This window comes from Musa acuminata, chromosome BXJ2-7, assembly GCF_036884655.1.
Source record: "Musa acuminata AAA Group cultivar baxijiao chromosome BXJ2-7, Cavendish_Baxijiao_AAA, whole genome shotgun sequence".
Lineage (NCBI taxonomy): Eukaryota > Viridiplantae > Streptophyta > Magnoliopsida > Zingiberales > Musaceae > Musa > Musa acuminata.
In genome coordinates, this window is record NC_088344.1 from 8,773,370 (window position 1) to 8,790,390 (window position 17,021).

A 17,021-nucleotide genomic window follows, 5' to 3' on the forward strand; every position below is an offset into this window, starting at 1 on the left:
AGCTATGTTCTGAGGAGATACTCCTAGACAACCTTCATTCCTGTTGTCTCTAAAACTGGTCAGGTGAAGGAAAGGAAATCTAGTTCTGAGTACGAGGAAAATTGTGTTCAGCACTGTAAAGCGATCAACGAATTCATTTGCTAACTGGTATGATCTTGCTGAAATAAACATACCATACACCTGTATGATATTCCTCTCTTACTCGACTTTATTATTTCTCATGAAGCTAATGACTTATTTTGCCTGTGTAGGTCACAGCAGTTCATGGAACTCAATGGCAAATACTTCTTTCTTCTTGCAAAGGGCTTTTAGGTCTCTTATCCCTTTCCTGAAAGATTGCTGTTGATGGCGTACACCGAGAGGAAGAAGCATGTCTTCGTCATGAAAAAGTAGGAGTTGCTTTTCTTTTTTCTATTAACTGCCTTTGCGAGCATCAACAAAAGTCTCTTTACCTTCCTCTCGGGAACAGGTTTACTGCACTCTGCATCTCTTCTCTTTTCTTTTAACTTTTTTCATCCTTTTTCTGCTTTTTAAAGTTGAGCATGTCCTTCAGATCTCCACCTCTTAAATGGCATTGGTGATGGCTAATAATTCCAAACCTTCAGTCATTATGTTTTTGTTCTCTCTTTGTCATGCATGGCCATTGTGTTATAGTAATTTTAGCTAGCTTTATATCTGTGTTTTGAGTACTGATGGAGGTCGCAATAATGGTTTGAAGTCTTCCATCGGTTTTTTTTTTTTTTTTGGTGCTTAAATGTATGGTTCCTTCCAGATAGCACATATCAAAGTTAATGTCAACTTTTTCTTTTCAGAAATTTTGTGCAATACTTTTGTCAAGCAAGATCATTGAAGTTTCAATTGAAATCTAAATTTTCTACCTTTCTACCTAACATGTGAATCTTTCATACAACACCGAACCTGGGGAGCGTCAATCTATACAGTCTACATTATATTTCTTTTTCTATATGAACTAATGTAGAGTAGATGCCTACATTACATTTCTTTTTCTGTATGAACTAATGTAGAGTGGATGGTTTGTGTTGCAAATGTGTCATTTAAATCTATGTCTATTTTAGTCCTAAGAATCTTGAATTCATTTGTCTTCTTGCTTGCAGTTGTGGCAACCAGGAGAACTAGACCAAGAATCTCACTGAAGTCTTTTATCAGGTACACTACAGAAAGCCTGTAAAGTTGGCATCCCATATTCTCTTATCTATCCATTATAGATTCTTCAGCATGCACCTTCCTGGGTGATCTCTTTTCACAGCTCCTCTTAGTTTCCAATCTCAACTATCACCTTTATTGTTCTAATACTACCTTCAGTTTCCACACCACTCTGCAAAAAAAGATGCAGGTTATAACATCTGAAACTTGGAAAAGAACTCAGGTCGGTGAACCTACTAACACTCTCTTCTCCTGTGACATCATAAGAAGCTACAGGTTTATGGAGTATGATCAAGAAGGAGATCGCCTTTCCATCTGATCACCACTTCTACGCCAACCGCTTGCAGAAGAGTAGATGCATAAATCAAGGTGAAACATCTGCATCTACACCCTGGAATTCTGAGTTCATATGCATCAAACCATCTCTTCTGAGAAAGTGACTGCAACTGCTCTTCTCCTCAGCTGTGCTTTTCAAGTACATCCCACAGCTTGCTTACACCTTCCATGAGGGACGAAATCTCATGTCGCCTTTCGTATGTGGGCAATAACATGGTTATTTCGATCAGACAGCAAATCATGGCGTGATTTCATTCTCCATCAGTTTCATTGGAGGAGAAGTGTCTCTCATCATGGGGAAATACTTACAGGTTCAACACCAAACCAAGATAACATACACAAAAGAACCTTACCTTTCCTTTACTGTTCCTGTTCAGCCTTTCTTTTCAGACATGCATTTGGCTTTGGGAGATGAGACCTTTTGTTTCTGGTTTCAGTTCTTTTCTGAAGAAAAAGGCTATATAAGGAGGGTTGAGCTTGGCAGTAAATGTTGCATCTATGACCTTGAGCTCGTCACTCCACACATAAACCTACTAAGAAGAATCTCTCAGAACGACCATGGAAGAAACCCTAGACTACCTATCTGGCTTCCTGTGCACTGGCCACAAGGTCAAGAAGAAGCAGTTTCAGACCGTGGAGCTGAAGGTCAGAATGGACTGCGACGGCTGTGAGCATAAAGTCAAGAAAGCCCTTTCTTCAATCAACGGTATGCCTCTTTCGATCTCTACCACATTGTCATTTGAACATTAGGACCTCACCGCCTGCATGCTCATGGCCTTCGTAGGAGTTCAATCGGTTGACGTCGACAGGAAGCAGCAGAAGGCCACCGTCACCGGCTACGTGGAGCCAAACCAGGTCTTAAGGAAGGCCAAGGCCACAGGGAACAAGGCCGAGCTCTGGCCTTACCTTCCTTACAGCTTGGTGACACACCCTTACACCGCAGGCATCTACGACAAGAAGGCTCCCTCAGGTTACGTTAGGAATGTGGAGTGTGTTGCCGTGGTCTCCGACCATGGCGGCAAGCAAGCAAGAAGACCAGCTCGCCGATATGTTCAGCGAGGATAACCCCAACTGCTCTATCATGTGACATGTTTTCGTCCTCTGCGACAGCTGATCTCGTCCCTCCACACTCTTCACATGCTCCTACTGTTCGGTGATTCCATGTCTCAGAGTGGGTGAGACATGGAATCACGTGTCGAGACGGTTGTATCAATTTTATGGCTTTCAGCTTTTTACGTGTGTACTTTTTGTTGGATGAGCGTTGACGATTTATAAAAACAAAAAACAAAAAACAAAAAACAAAAAACAAAAAACAAAAACAAAAACAGCAACACGTGTCGAGACGGTTGTCTCAATTTTAGCCCATGAGTATTATTAGAAGCCTGTCCAAGCCACTGTGGCCACATGGCCCATCTGGCCACAGCTCATCCGCACGAATCTTGATGACACATAAGCAACACGGACGCGTGCTGTCAGATTCAATGAACGTGGACGGGTCTGGACTCGTCGTCCCCGCGTTCCAACTTTATGTTGGAGGTTCCAAATCGTTCGTGACCGTTCGGGGTGTGTGGCAAGCGATAAGATGGGGAAGGAGACAAATGTGGTTTCCTCGGGGTGGTTCTTCTTCCAACCTTTCTTCGCACGCTTGGGTATAATATTGATTGTAGTGATGAATCGTGTCTTGACTCTCGAGGCGAATCTTCGAAAAGGTGAGCGATCTCAACAGGACCTTCAAAAACAAGAGAAAAAGAATCAAAGAGGACGAAGGAGATTGGGTGGTGGAGAGGGCAGGAGGGGTTGGGAGGCCACAATCAGTGGCTGCTGGGTGGAGGTCTAGTTTCGCTTTGTAAAGGTGGGTTCTTTTTCCTTGCAATCTCTCTCTTTTAGGGTACTGCAGTTTTATGCATTGCATCATACACGTGTATGCTATAAGAACAACTATGCAGGAGAAAGGAAGAGCTTTGTGTGTTGTAGATTGATCTCCGATTTAGCATTTTATTTTATTTTGACCTATGTGTGTATATGTATATACATACATATACTTTGCCTGGTGCATGGTTCATTCTGTGATCAAAATTTAGCTGTTCGAAATCCTATGATTGCTGAAAAGGGAGGAGTTTAAAGGAATATGCAAGTGCTGCAATCTGGTGTTTCTTTTATGAGCATCCACATGCTTGTTCCATGATGATTGGGTTTCAGAGTAGTTCGTATGTTGCGATAGTTGTTCTACTTATGTGGACTGACATGGAACAATAATATATATTTTATCGAAGAGTCTATGTAGCATGATTTTTGGAAGATATGCTTTCTTTTCCTTCGCAATAAGATGTTCTTGTTCAGTATGGGAAAAAGAAAAGTTATGTGTTGAAATGTATGGTTACAGAATCTTCCTTTTAGTCCTGCTCTTGCTTTTTGTTCAACATTTGACCTCCTCCTCCTGAATGCGGCATAGTTCTACTTTGTTTTCCCCAAGACATGCTTTCATTATGGATCTGCTAGTGGTACTTCACCAGCTGGTGGAAGAAGACATCACATGAACCACCAGAGGTGCCTTATTCTAAAGGCATGGTGTGGTGGAAGGAAGCTGGTGGAATATACACTTTTTCTATACAAACCACATGAAGTCTATTCTCATCATTCTTTGCTCATTGTATCAACTTAGCTAAAATAGGAATTATTTTAATATAAAAATCGACAAAAAGATTAATCAAGTACACCTTAATATCTAAGCCATCCACCTATTAAGATCTCTTATATATTGCAAACCATCAATTACCTTTCGTATTCTGTCACACCAGTAGGCTTAGTTCTTCCTCTCTTGCCACAATATCTTGATTGTTGCGTATGTATCATCTAGGTAATGTTACTTTAGATGACTTGTTTGACCAGGAACTAGCTTTAACTAGTCTATATTGCTTACAAGGAGTCAATAGTTGTTGCTGAAAGAAATATTTGCTTCCTACCATGCTTTCACTAACTTGAATGTGGCTTGTTTATGATCTAGATTCATAAATGGCATGATAGTTTGAGATAGTTGAGAAGTCTAACCAGGAGATAGGGTATCCGACTAGTTCTTGTGAGAACCAAGGCTTTGACTTTGCCAAATTGCATATGCTGTTTTATTTGACCCTTGTGTCTGGTTTATATATATGTATTTGTTACATGCAAATGTATCATCATAATCTCCCTGAGGGAGAAACAACTGAAGTTTACTGTTTCAAACAAGCATTTAGCATCTTTCTTCTGGGTATGGCCGTTGTGTGGTAATTGTTATGTATTTGTGTTTTATGCCATTTTGCTTCTAGGAACCTATAACATGGTAGATGATAGATCAACTCATTGGTTTATTTGATTGGGTTGGAGTTTGGTATACTAATCTGCATATGGTTAATTCATAACACTTGTTTCGATACCTCTGCATTTGATGCACTAGAAATGGAACCACATAATATCACTTTTGATGAAAAATATTTTGGTGTCAGTGTCTGTATGAATATCAACAACTACTTCATTGATATGTGATCACAGACTAAAGGTTGCTCCTCTCGAGTTCATCACTCCTGCTGCTATAGAGAAACAAAACAATGATGGTGCACTCTGTTTCTGATGGAGTTGGAGACATTCATCTCAAGACTGACAACCTTTCTTCCACTGACGGTCAGACAGAAAATTACAAATCTGTTTACAAGGTTGGATTGCCCCCTCGGAGGAACTTCATCAGAGAGTTTGCCGATGCTGTGAAGGAAACACTATTTGCAGATGATCCTTTACGCCCTTACAAAGATCAACCCAAGTCAAGAAAGCTGCTACTAGGCCTTCAGTTCCTGTTTCCAGTCCTTGAGTGGGGCAGATACTACAATCTTAGTAAGTTTAAAGGAGATGTTATTGCTGGATTGACAATTGCTAGTCTCTGTATCCCTCAGGTACACAACATACCTTGCGAACATTTGAATGAGTTTGTTCTAATATTTAGGATAAGTTTCTGAAACCTGATCTTTCTTGAACTATAGGATATTGGGTATGCTAAGCTTGCTAACATGGACCCAAAATATGGCCTCTGTAAGTTTAGTTTTACTGCTCTGTATCACCAAATATCATAGTTATTTCCCCTGTGTGGAATAACATTAGTGCCGTTTTGCAGACTCCAGTTTTGTTCCACCTCTAATATATGCAGTAATGGGTAGCTCTAGGGATATTGCCATTGGACCAGTAGCAGTTGTTTCTCTGTTGCTTGGGACCCTACTTCAGAATGAAGTAGATCCTTTGAACGATAAGGAAGAGTACCGGCGGCTTGCATTCACAGCTACTTTCTTTGCGGGTGTCACCCAAGCAACTCTGGGCTTCCTGAGGCAAATGCTTCCCCTCTCTCTATGCACGTTACTACGATTGCCTCTTATGCATTTGGAAATCCAACTTTTATTATTTGATGTCACAGATTAGGCTTTCTCATCGAATTTCTTTCTCATGCTGCCATTGTGGGGTTTATGGGTGGGGCTGCCATTACCATTGCTCTTCAGCAGCTGAAAGGATTTCTTGGAATTAAGAATTTTACCAAGAACACAGATATCATTTCTGTAATGAAATCTGTTTGGGGTTCAGTTCACCATGGGGTAAAGCTACTAAATTCCCTTTCGTTAATTGCTAAGATGGGGCTACGTAACTAAAGTCTTAATCTTGCACAATTTTTTCGCTTTGCAGTGGAATTGGCAGACCATATTGATAGGGACAATCTTTTTGGCATTCCTTCTATTTGCTAAGTACATTGTGCGTACTTCACATTTATTTCAAGAAGAAAACTTTCATAATCTTGTAACTCTTCAGTAATATTGTCAAAACTCTACAGGGAAAGAAAAGGAAGAGTCTCTTCTGGGTACCTGCAATTGCTCCTTTGATATCTGTTGTCTTATCCACGCTCTTAGTAGATTTAACCCGGGCTGATAAATATGGTGTCCAGATTGTAAGTTCTCAGCAATGTGATTTTCTTTCCCCTGGTAAAGCTAAAGTCTAGGAAATCGATGTCTGAAACTGATGCAATTTTCTGTTTGTGAAAGGTGAAAAAAATAGATAGAGGAATCAACCCATCATCTGTTGGTCAGATTCACTTCAGTGGTTCCTATGCTCTCAAAGGATTCAGAATTGGAGTGGTTGCTGCAATGATAGCTCTCACGGTATTTAAACCGCTAGCCTTGGTTCCAAAATGTCAAAGAAACATCTTTCTCTGCCACTTGAAACAACATGCTGCAAATTTGTCAGGAAGCAATAGCCATTGGAAGAACATTTGCCGCCATGAAGGACTATCAACTGGATGGAAACAAGGAAATGGTTGCTTTAGGAACCATGAACATAGTTGGTTCGATGACATCGTGCTACGTAGCAACAGGTAAAATATCTGATTAAATTTGGAAGAGTTCATGGATGATGGTGAAAAATTATGAGCACAGAAGGCTAAAAAATTATGGTTTTGTATGCAGGCTCTTTTTCTCGGTCAGCTGTCAATTTCATGGCTGGCTGTAAAACCAGTGTGTCCAATATGGTTATGTCACTAGTAGTGATGCTTACCTTGCTACTGATCACACCCCTCTTCAAGTACACTCCAAATGCGATACTTTCTTCCATTATTATTTCGGCAGTGATCAGTCTCATAGATTATGAAGCGGCATATCTTATCTGGAAGGTTGACAAATTTGACTTCATTGCATGCATGGGGGCATTCTTTGGTGTTGTCTTTGTCTCTGTTGAAATTGGCCTCTTGGTTGCCGTAAGGATACTCTGTTCCTCCTCCTTTTTGATTGGCTAATAATTTTCTTATCTGATCTTGAATCTGTTTCCTCTCTCTATCTCTCTGCTGATAGGTCTCCATATCACTTGCAAAGATCCTTCTGCAAGTAACAAGGCCAAGAACAGCTTTACTTGGGAATCTTCCCGGAACAACGATATACAGGAACATGGAACAGTACCCAGAGGCAACCAAGGTCCCAGGAATTCTGATAGTGAGAGTTGATTCTGCAATCTACTTCACAAACTCTAACTATGTCAAGGAAAGGTACTTTTTATGACTTTGGTGGCGTTACTATGAGTGATAAAGGTTCAATTGCATACATCTTAGGATAATGGGATTTGGGTTAGTAATGGCTACTAACTTATCATGGCAATCTACTTTTATGGTTTCTGCAGTACGACATGTCTGCTAATCGATGTCTTCTCTGGTTGTCCATCATAATTTACATATGTATTAATTCTTTCATTAATCTCTGAGCACAATAAGAACAGAGCTATACTACTACAAGTAATATGGTCACCTAAATCTTCTCTTTAACTTCTTACCGCAGGATCCTAAGATGGTTAAGAGATGAAGAAGAGCAACTAAAAGAGAACGATCTACCTCAAATAGATTTCTTGATAGTTGAGATGTCACGTAAGGAGCCCCAGCTGTTCTTCAGCTTCCTCTTTCTTTTTACTTGTCATTGATCCTTTCGCTACCTGGTTTCTTTTGCAGCTGTGACAGATATTGACACAAGCGGTGTTCATGCATTCGAAGAACTTTATAGGAGTCTCCGAAAGCATGAAGTCCAGGTAGTTCCTTATGCATACATTCTGACAGTTCTAATGAAGGTTGGAAGGGATGAAACTTACAAGTATCTATGTCTCTTCTTCTTCTTCAGCTAGTTCTTGCGAACCCTGGCCCAGTGGTGATTGAGAAGCTCTACTCGGCAAAGTTCCCAGAGCTCTTAGGTCACGACAAGGTATTCCTCACAGTTGCAGAGGCAGTGATGACCTGCACTCCGAAGGCAAGAGAAGATGTGTGAGGTAGATAGCGAGAAGTCTGCTTGCCACGCAATAGCTCAGAGCATGTAAGCAATCGAGACGAAGGCGAAAGCAGATTTGCATATGTGTAAGAAAGAGTTCATATGAACCGGAGAACAAGTGGTATGGAAGAGCTCATAATTAATAGATCTTACAGAAAGACGAGTTGCGATGTATAAATGCAACCTCGTTTCACAAAGGATCATGTTCTGAACCTGTTTGATGCTTACAGTATAAATCTAGTTCTTTCCATGGAGTTGTAATTGTTCTCAGCTTCTGGTACTCTGTTTTGATCACCATTGGCTATCATTGAGACCAGCGGGGGATTCATGTGTGGATTACACACTGTGCTTCTTCCAAGATCGGATTCCTATCTAATTAACAGGAAATCGGTCTTCATAGCTAGTTATCAGATTGGGACCCCCACGATGCTCTTTAGATTTGCTTGTTTAGTTCCTTATGTTTTAGGTGTTGCCAACCTTCCATTTAAAGGTGATTCGGAGTCTCAGCCACAGAAGTGGACGTGGGCAGCGCCTCCGCCATTGCCATGAAATCTTTCACTTTCTGACGAAGTCCGATATCTGTAAGATTTATACGCCGATGATACCTCGTGCAGTGCACCACCGATTACATTAGCATCATGGACTGCTTTCGGCCTAATCTGAGCTTGTCCCTTTTGCAACTCGAAAGTCCTCCATGATCTGTCGTTGCATCATATTATTCCTTTAACCACGTGAAATCTAATGCGGAGGACTCGAGAAAAATATTGCCCCAGTATCAGAACTTCCATGTCCATCAAGCCCCACACCATGCGGATCTCTTCCGGATGACCAGCAATCCCACCTGCTTCCACATTTCCAGTACTTTTTATTCCGAGCTTTACCGCCAAGGAAGGCGAAGAGTTCCTTTTCCCCAACCTGTTTGTGCGTACTGTGGCCATTCAAGTCGTGTATGCAAGTTGAGGACCACCTGTTAGGAATACTCATTCAACCTTCGCCTCCAATGGCGTCCAGACTTAGTGGTTTCCAAGACACCATCAAGATCGCCATTTCTGACAAAGGTTCTCATCGCCAAAGAAGCTTCTCTTTCCATCGTGGAGTCGAATAAAGTCGTCCTCCCGCTCTTCTATGAATCGCTGATGTTTATGTCAGCAAAACATCACGAGCTGATTCCAAACTGACATGCGAACGAAAAGAATGGCGAAGCATATAGAATCGGAGCCTAACATCAAACTGTGTGATGTTTGAATAGACGATTAACCACCGTAGTAAGGAACCTACAGATCAACCATAATTGTGAGGTCTGAATTCAACGTGGAAACGACGAGATTCTCTTCAGCTGTTGCTTGCCAACTTCACTTTCTGTCACAAGATCCTGAATTCATTGACCGTTTCTCAGCAAATAGCACTTAGTGCACTCCTAATGACTTCCACACTTGCCAGAAGACTTTGCAGTCGTCGTCAGTCACTGTTAAGCACGGGACCGAGGCTTAACCTAACTCTCCACTTGTCCATGGAAACTTCTTTACCTCGAGAAGTTCCAATCAGTCCTACCTAACCTTTTAAAAAGAAATGCTTAAAGCACTCTGGAAGGTAGCAGCCATATGCTGTGCTTAACACCTAGAAGAAACTACACGAGGACAGTGGACAGGAACCTACATCAGTGACTCGGATGATTGGCCACCTTCCTAGAAATTTACATCACTGAATTTGACAGATGAAAAGCCAGTTCAGTTCTTGTGTCTCTAGTTTTCTGTTCTTGGATCTTAGATCTGTGTGGTGTCCTCTTATATTTTGCTAGCTAATGCCTGCACGCAGTCTAAGAAGCTTCTTTGTTGATCAACAGACAACGACGAGAAAGAAGAATGGTCTTGCCATGAATTCGAGGTTCATTTGTACGGTCCCACTTTGAAAGATTCGTTCAGAGAATCTCTTAGTTTATCATTACATTTGTCTCCAAAAGTTGGTGTACTGCATGCAAGCAGTACCCAATTAGCTAGTTCATAGAAATGCACCTTGGTAACTAGGAACAGAATGTTAATGCATACATTCTACTAAATTCGATGATCTAACTGGCTACAGGTCAAACCTGCAAGTGGTAGGCAACAGCAAAAGATGGTGATGCAAGCTGACAGATTAAATTGATTTGGTGCATATAACTAAGTAGATCGAAATATTCCTTCTTTTGTACAGATGAATGATACATTGGAAGAGGCGTCTGCTAATCCTGCAAGCCGCTATGCTAATGTGTGACGATCCATAGTCTCTTCATCTCAAAGTTTGTGGCTTATAGCCGTCGGTGAGCTTCTCAAAGCTGTGAATTGTACATGCCTCCACGTGGTTGTTCATGTCAACGTAGAGAATTAGTGCATGCACTCGACAGCATACCACAGGTTCAAAGGTAGAAAGCCGCAAGAGAGAGAGAGAGAGAGAGAGAGAGAATGGTCCCAGGTCCATGATCCTGATGGATCTGATACCTACATGCCAAGCTCAACAAGGCTTCACCAGAGGAGGTGTGCCTGATCATATGGCCAAATGCCGTCACCTACGAAGATCACACTAGGTTGGGGTCCATGTTTTTGGTCTCCTGTCACTCTTGCATATGTGCAGATCAACCCATGAGAGAGACAGAGAGAGAGAGAGAGGGGCATGTGGAACTGCATTTATGGAAATAGTTTTCTGAAGCAGCATTGGTTCATTTGCACCGACAGGTGAAGATTTCGAGGCCGGGAGAGAGACAGGGCAAGGTTTCTTGTATACAGTAACAAGTCCAGGAAAGGTTTCAGAAAGATGCAGTATAATTGCTTCCGTCGCTTCTTGTGAACGTCCTATCGTTTGGCCGGTCAATATCATGGAAGCAGCTCGTCGTCGACAACATGGACTGTCTTATATACCCTCCCTGATACAATAATAATATACAAGGAAGAAGATGCAGGACGGTAGAAAGCTGGAGTAATTTAGTCATGGAGATGACGACTATGATTACAAAGCAGGTAGCAAACCAAAAGAACATACAAAAATCAATCATGCTAGTGAAAGATGAAGACACTCTCAACTGAAAGAAAGCCAAAGTAGAGCATGCAATTATGAGAGCTACTTCGATGTATACAGCGCTGTATTCTTGTCATTATACTGCGACGACCAACTGTAGTCTTCCCCTGTCATCGGCTGGTGGGTGGTTCTTCTGCCGCTCTATTGGGTAGCCCACAGCTACAGGTTACATCCAATGGGCGTTGGTGCAGTTCTCGGCACCAGAAATAGGGAACTTTCGCGGACGCGACATCCAGTAAGCTGTTTTGGAAGAAGCGCGCCCATCAAATCCGTGGGTGGATGACGCGGCGAACACGTGTTCCATCCGATGAGGGGTCCTCCAGCGGCCCGGCTGGTGGTCGCGTGCGGTAACCGCGGCCAGCAAGCGAGCGCACGCACCGTTTCCCCCCCCCCTGGTACACGTGGGCCCCGGTCGACGTGGATGACTCGCTTGATCGCCGAATCCGTGGCCGCCACAGCCGACGCGGTTTTTGTCCGTTTCCGGTACCGAGAGGCCTAAAGGCCTATAAAGCAGCCCTCCCGGCAGCCGAAACCGAAACAGAGTGATTTCGATCCCCGCGTGCGATAGGAGGACGAGATGACGAGGCAGAACATGGTCATGCAGGAGCAGCCGACGCTCGCGATCGTTTCCGCAGCAGCGATCACCGAATCTTCATCTCCCTTCTTCCGTCCGCCGCTTCGTGCCACCGATGCCTCTGCCGCTGCCAGTTATGCCAGACTCAGGAAGCTGTTGAGCCGGACCGACCTCGGCGGCGGTGGTGGTGGGGCTGGGAGGGCCAGTTCTTGGATTGAGTCGATGAAGGCCTTGTCTCCTAGTCAGCTCTCGTCGGCAGCGGCCTGCACTGCCCCCGTGTTGGCTTCCCACCGCGAAGACTATGACGCCTGGGTGGTGAGTGCGTGCCGATGTTACTCGATCTTTCTCCATCGGTTCTCGCTAACGGTGTTGCTGAATTGCGTGGATTTGCATGCAGAAACGGCACCCATCGGCATTGCACAACTTTGATGAGCTCATGGCCGCATCGAAGGGGAAGCAGATCGTGATGTTCCTGGACTACGATGGCACTCTGTCGCCGATCGTCGAGGACCCCGACCGCGCCTACATGTCCGATGAGGTGAGCTTCTTGTCTCGCATAACAGCTTTCATGCCTCTGCTGGTGTCTGTTTTCTCATCTCGAATGGATGCTATCCGGAAGGCGATTTACTAATATGCTCTTGCTTTACCTGAAACAGATGAGGGAGGCAGTGAGAGACGCAGCAAGTCTTTTTCCCACTGCTATTGTGAGTGGGAGGTGCAGGGAGAAGGTACGGTGCATTCCTGTTACCACCTTACCACTTGAACGTGATCGGTTTCCCCCTGTTCTTTCTGACAACACCTTTTTGACATCAGGTCTCGAGCTTCGTGAAGCTATCGGAGTTGTACTACGCTGGGAGTCACGGCATGGACATAAAAGGTCCCAACGACGGCCCCAAGCACACAAAAGCCAAGGTGGGTCTTCTCTTCTTTCGGAGCAGCTTCCTCTTTCTTTTTCGCTATAAAAAGAAAAAGCTACATCGTTTTGTCTTTTAGACTTGTTAATTGTTGTCTTGTTGGTGGCACAGGCAAAAGCTATTCTCTTTCAGCCAGCCAGCGAATTCCTTCCCATGATAGATGAGGTGAGTTTCTTCATCTGCTAGTCTCTCTCAACTGAAAGCCGCAGAGTGAAGACGGTATTTGAACTGGGAAGAAGTCCCTGGCCATTGGACCAGAGATTTACTCATCATACTTACCTGGACATTCTCTATCTTTTTTGAAGGTCTACAAGTCTTTGGTAGACTCAACAAAGAGCATCCCAGGATCGAGGGTGGAGAACAACAAATTCTGTCTATCAGTTCACTTCCGGTGTGTTGATGCAAAGGTAAACATCTGACTGTATTGGATACCAAAAGGATGTACTTTTTTGTTCATTGTTAATCGGTAACTCAATCTTTGTTATCTTAATCGCAGAAATGGAGTTTATTAGATGAGAGAGTCAAGACGGTGATCAAGGATTACCCCAAACTCCGGCTTACCTATGGAAGAAAGGTAAATGGCTGGAAACGGGGTCACTGTAGTTGATGCACCGGCATGCGTATAACCTTGTGTTTGCTCCATAAACTTCAGGTTTTGGAGATCCGCCCGACCATTAAATGGGACAAAGGGAAGGCACTCGAGTTTTTGTTGGAATCTCTCGGTGAGCTTCGGCAAACACTTGATCGCATATTAAATTGAAAGCCAAGGAAAAGGCTTTGCTCTTTTAGTTGCATTGCGCACCCATTTGATTCTTTTTGCTGCGCAGGGTTTGACGACTGCAACGACGTATTGCCGCTGTACATAGGAGATGATCGTACTGATGAAGATGCTTTCATGGTATCCATCTCACTGTTTGAACTCTTCTACGGTAGACTCGGCTCCGATCTCCGACCAGTAATTATGTTGGATTAAATTCGTATTGCAGGTTCTGCGTGATCGAGGACAAGGGTACGGGATCCTTGTTTCGAAGATTGCAAAGGAAACAAGTGCCTCTTTCTCTCTCAGAGAACCAGCTGAGGTGAGTGAGAAGAGTCTCCTACATCGGGCAGCAGTTCTGGAATTCGTCTGCTGATATCACTGTTCTGAATGTTGTGCATAGGTTCTGGAGTTTCTGTGCCGCCTGGTGGAGTGGAAGCAATTCCATGCAGATGGTAAATGATTTGAGAGTGCAGTTCAAGTCATGGCCTCCAGTAACACAGCATGGATACTTTTTTTCCATGATCAAACACCAACAAGTTATGAAGATAGAACCATAACTTGTTCTTTTCCTTCTTTTACTCTTTCTTGTCTTCCGCTTGGAGACTAGGCTTGGAACCATTATTAACTGGTTTTCTTGCCACATCTTGTATCTGTCCAAGAGGGACTTCTAATGTCAAATAAAGAAGCAATGACGACTCTTTCACTGCAATTCTCGTAGAATTGTGACACAGAACTAAATTAAGCATTATAAAAAGAACTTGAATACTTAGTGTTCTGTAGCATGAATCTGTGGCAACCACTGATGTTTCAACTGGATGCGACGTGTTAAAACCGGGGACGGGAGAAGCTCATGCTTCTGAAAGAAGGGACATGAATTGCCATGGTTGATCCGATTCTTTTATCAGCTGCTACTTTCTCCCATTTCCCCCACGGCAGCAGCAGCAGCTGACCTTTGGCACAGTGTAAGAGCCATGAAAGGGAACGAAGGCCACACCACAAAGTGCCACTTGATGGCATGAAAAGGAGGTCTTGGTTGAGGAGTTGGAGTCCACTGCAAAGGTCTTCTTCAAGTGGGTTCGCGAACATGCCTTCTTTGCCAGCCATTTCATGCGTGGAAAGATGGGGGAGTTCAAATTATTGAAGGTAATGAATCCCCTAATGCTCCAAGTCTCCATCACCAACTTGCCGACCATCAGTGCCTCGAGCAAACACGTTGTCCGAAGGAAACTGCAGTATGGCTATGTGTGTGTGTATATATATAAAAATATATATATATATATATATATGATAATTTAAAATAAGAAAAATCATAAATTTATTTTAAAATATGATATTTTATCTCGCACCCATTTCCGCTCGCTTGTCCGCGCCTCGTCGCGATTAGGGATTGCGTTTCCGTGGCTCGACTCCTCATCGTCGTCGGAAGAGGGCAAGGCAGATGGAAGGAGAAGAGGGGGGGACGAGGCAGTTCGTGACGCCTGCTTTTTTCGTGCTTTGACGTCTCCAGTAAGTTTACCTCTGCTAGCCATCTTTCTTATGATCCTTTGTTACGATTTTGTAATCTTTTGGTTTGGTTTCGGTCGACGAGTGCGTGAATTTTGGGTTTGTTTGGTGCTTCCTGTTAATTTTTCTATGTATAGGAGAAATGCTTCGACTTTATGTGCTTTTGATTCGTTAATTCACTGCTGCTGATCTCAATTTGATCTGAAGAAGGTTTTAGGGAAGTTATAGAAGATTTGGATAATCTAGATAAAGAATATGGGTAGGGAAGAGGGCAAAAGCCTCGCATTACATGCTATCTTTCGGAATATATAGCCTGTAAGTTATCGACATAGAACTATTACGCAACCCAGATAAGAATGCTCCCAGTCAAATTACTCGTGTTTGATGAACACTTTGCAACAAGCTTGTCGGCACCATATTTCTAGGCTAAAGCATGCTGCATCAAGTTAAAACAAGTTGCTAATTGCAGTAAATTTGATCAGAACAAACAACCTAGATAAAAGGTTCTCTCAGTCAAATTACTGGTGATCGTCAAGCACTTGATGCTGAGCTTAAAACAACATTTGTCGGCACCACATTTCTAAATTTGGAGACTTGAGGCTCGAGTTAGTCTCTTCTTAATAGAACTAAATAACAGCAAGCCCCAGAGACCATAGGCTTGGAAAAACAATGCATAACCTATCTTCAAAAGTAGCCACTTAATGGGATTTGCTGATATAATTGAATTCCTTTCTGTATCCAGTTTCTTATTTTCTTTCACTGGATTTACCTGATGAAATGGATCTGCTTATCCATTGTTCTTCTAAAGATTCTAAATTAAATTAGAATAAGAAAAAGAAAATGTGGATTTCATACAAATTTTAAATAGTATAATCTGAAATTTATATATCAAATTATTGTTTATTATTGGAATACCTGTATATATAACTTGTTAATTACTGACCTGCGAGTGTCGTAGTAAGAATTACTGCTTGCCAGTTTGCTTTGAGGTAAGAACATTACCATATGCACGGTACCTACCTCACCTACCCATTTTATGAATGGAGAGGCAATATCTGGCCCATGTGGAATGCACCAGCAGAGCCCTTTGCCGCCTCTCATAGTATGTGAGCCACTTTACCTTGCAGAAGGGAAATTTGTTAAGACAATTGGACTTACTACCGAAAAGTCAGGTGTCCATTGGTTCTCAAATCTATTTTTTTTTCTTTTCTTGCAATTTCTCCCATAAATTTGTAAGATTTTACTGATACCAGTGACTTATCTTGACATATTTATGGCTATTCATTTTTTGGTTACCTTTGAATTGTTAAGATTTACTTATCCTTGATGTAGAAATTCCCATTTGTAAGTGAGTTATGGTCCATGGGTCACATTTTACCAAGTGGCATTGCTGAACATCAAAAAGGTCTGGCATATGTATCTAGTACATTAGACGCTAGCCAATGTAAACATATGACAGAAATAAGCTGGCAACTGCTTTAAGGAATGCTATGATCATAACAAATTATGAAATAGAGAGCTATTTCAATCGTTTGCAGTCTACGAACTGAAACAAATCTTTCTTCATTGGAACTGAAGAACCCAGAGGCAACTGCATAATTAACTTTGTTCTTAGATTGTCTTCCAAAAAGAATAGGATTGTAATACACATTATAGTTAATCTCTCATCCACTTAAGGATTTATGATTTAGGCCATCCTGAAACCTTGTCACAATGGAAGTGATGTCCACAGGCAGTTAAAAACTTTAAAGTATGAGGATGATGCTAAAACTTTACATTATGGTTTATGGTGGTCAATGATAGCATCATAGCAATAGTCACAAACTTTTTTCAATTTTTATTTTAGAATATTAGGAGACTTGAAAGCTTATAAGTTGGGGCTACCTAGGGCTCCTAGGAGTTTACAAATCATGTTG

At 42.4% G+C, this 17,021-nt stretch overlaps 2 protein-coding genes and 1 pseudogene across 6 annotated transcripts; all 3 read left to right on the forward strand.

Moving 5' to 3' along the window:
- Positions 1 to 6: 6 nt before the first annotated feature.
- On the forward strand, positions 7 to 2,735 carry LOC135586463 (heavy metal-associated isoprenylated plant protein 23-like; annotated as a pseudogene).
- A 371-nt stretch (positions 2,736 to 3,106) lies between these two features.
- LOC135583220 (sulfate transporter 1.3-like) lies at positions 3,107 to 8,560 on the forward strand. 5 transcript variants are annotated; one of them, XM_065116944.1, is made up of 14 exons: positions 3,110 to 3,352; positions 5,029 to 5,423; positions 5,511 to 5,559; positions 5,642 to 5,849; positions 5,936 to 6,110; positions 6,199 to 6,264; positions 6,344 to 6,457; positions 6,552 to 6,668; positions 6,754 to 6,880; positions 6,972 to 7,258; positions 7,353 to 7,543; positions 7,830 to 7,915; positions 7,997 to 8,073; positions 8,163 to 8,560. In XM_065116944.1, the coding sequence occupies exons 2-14, from the start codon at positions 5,085 to 5,087 to the stop codon at positions 8,304 to 8,306; spliced, it is 1,980 nt and encodes a 659-aa protein (XP_064973016.1). In that variant the 5' UTR covers positions 3,110 to 3,352; positions 5,029 to 5,084; the 3' UTR covers positions 8,307 to 8,560. The 5 variants fall into 5 exon arrangements, with proteins under 5 accessions (XP_064973020.1, XP_064973016.1, XP_064973018.1 ...); XM_065116946.1 differs by lacking the exon at positions 3,110 to 3,352 and adding an exon at positions 3,477 to 3,630; XM_065116945.1 differs by lacking the exon at positions 3,110 to 3,352 and adding an exon at positions 3,482 to 3,707.
- A 3,342-nt stretch (positions 8,561 to 11,902) lies between these two features.
- On the forward strand, positions 11,903 to 14,311 carry LOC135617053 (probable trehalose-phosphate phosphatase 6). Its single transcript, XM_065116949.1, has 11 exons — positions 11,903 to 12,243; positions 12,326 to 12,466; positions 12,585 to 12,656; positions 12,742 to 12,840; positions 12,954 to 13,007; positions 13,148 to 13,249; positions 13,339 to 13,416; positions 13,495 to 13,564; positions 13,670 to 13,740; positions 13,829 to 13,921; positions 14,003 to 14,311. The coding sequence occupies exons 1-11, from the start codon at positions 11,932 to 11,934 to the stop codon at positions 14,060 to 14,062; spliced, it is 1,152 nt and encodes a 383-aa protein (XP_064973021.1). The 5' UTR covers positions 11,903 to 11,931; the 3' UTR covers positions 14,063 to 14,311.
- Positions 14,312 to 17,021: the final 2,710 nt, after the last annotated feature.

Excerpts from the sequence above, each read along its gene's own strand:
- LOC135617053 (XM_065116949.1), top strand. The coding sequence starts at position 11,932 with ATGACGAGGCAGAACATGGTCATGCAGGAGCAGCCGACGCTCGCGATC. Across the intron at positions 13,008-13,147 it reads TCCTTCCCATGATAGATGAG|GTCTACAAGTCTTTGGTAGA; the intron begins GTGAGTTTCTTC and ends TCTTTTTTGAAG. Across the intron at positions 13,565-13,669 it reads GTTTTTGTTGGAATCTCTCG|GGTTTGACGACTGCAACGAC; the intron begins GTGAGCTTCGGC and ends TTTGCTGCGCAG.
- LOC135583220 (XM_065116944.1), top strand. The coding sequence starts at position 5,085 with ATGATGGTGCACTCTGTTTCTGATGGAGTTGGAGACATTCATCTCAAG. Across the intron at positions 6,881-6,971 it reads ATCGTGCTACGTAGCAACAG|GCTCTTTTTCTCGGTCAGCT; the intron begins GTAAAATATCTG and ends TTTTGTATGCAG. Across the intron at positions 8,074-8,162 it reads TCCGAAAGCATGAAGTCCAG|CTAGTTCTTGCGAACCCTGG; the intron begins GTAGTTCCTTAT and ends CTTCTTCTTCAG.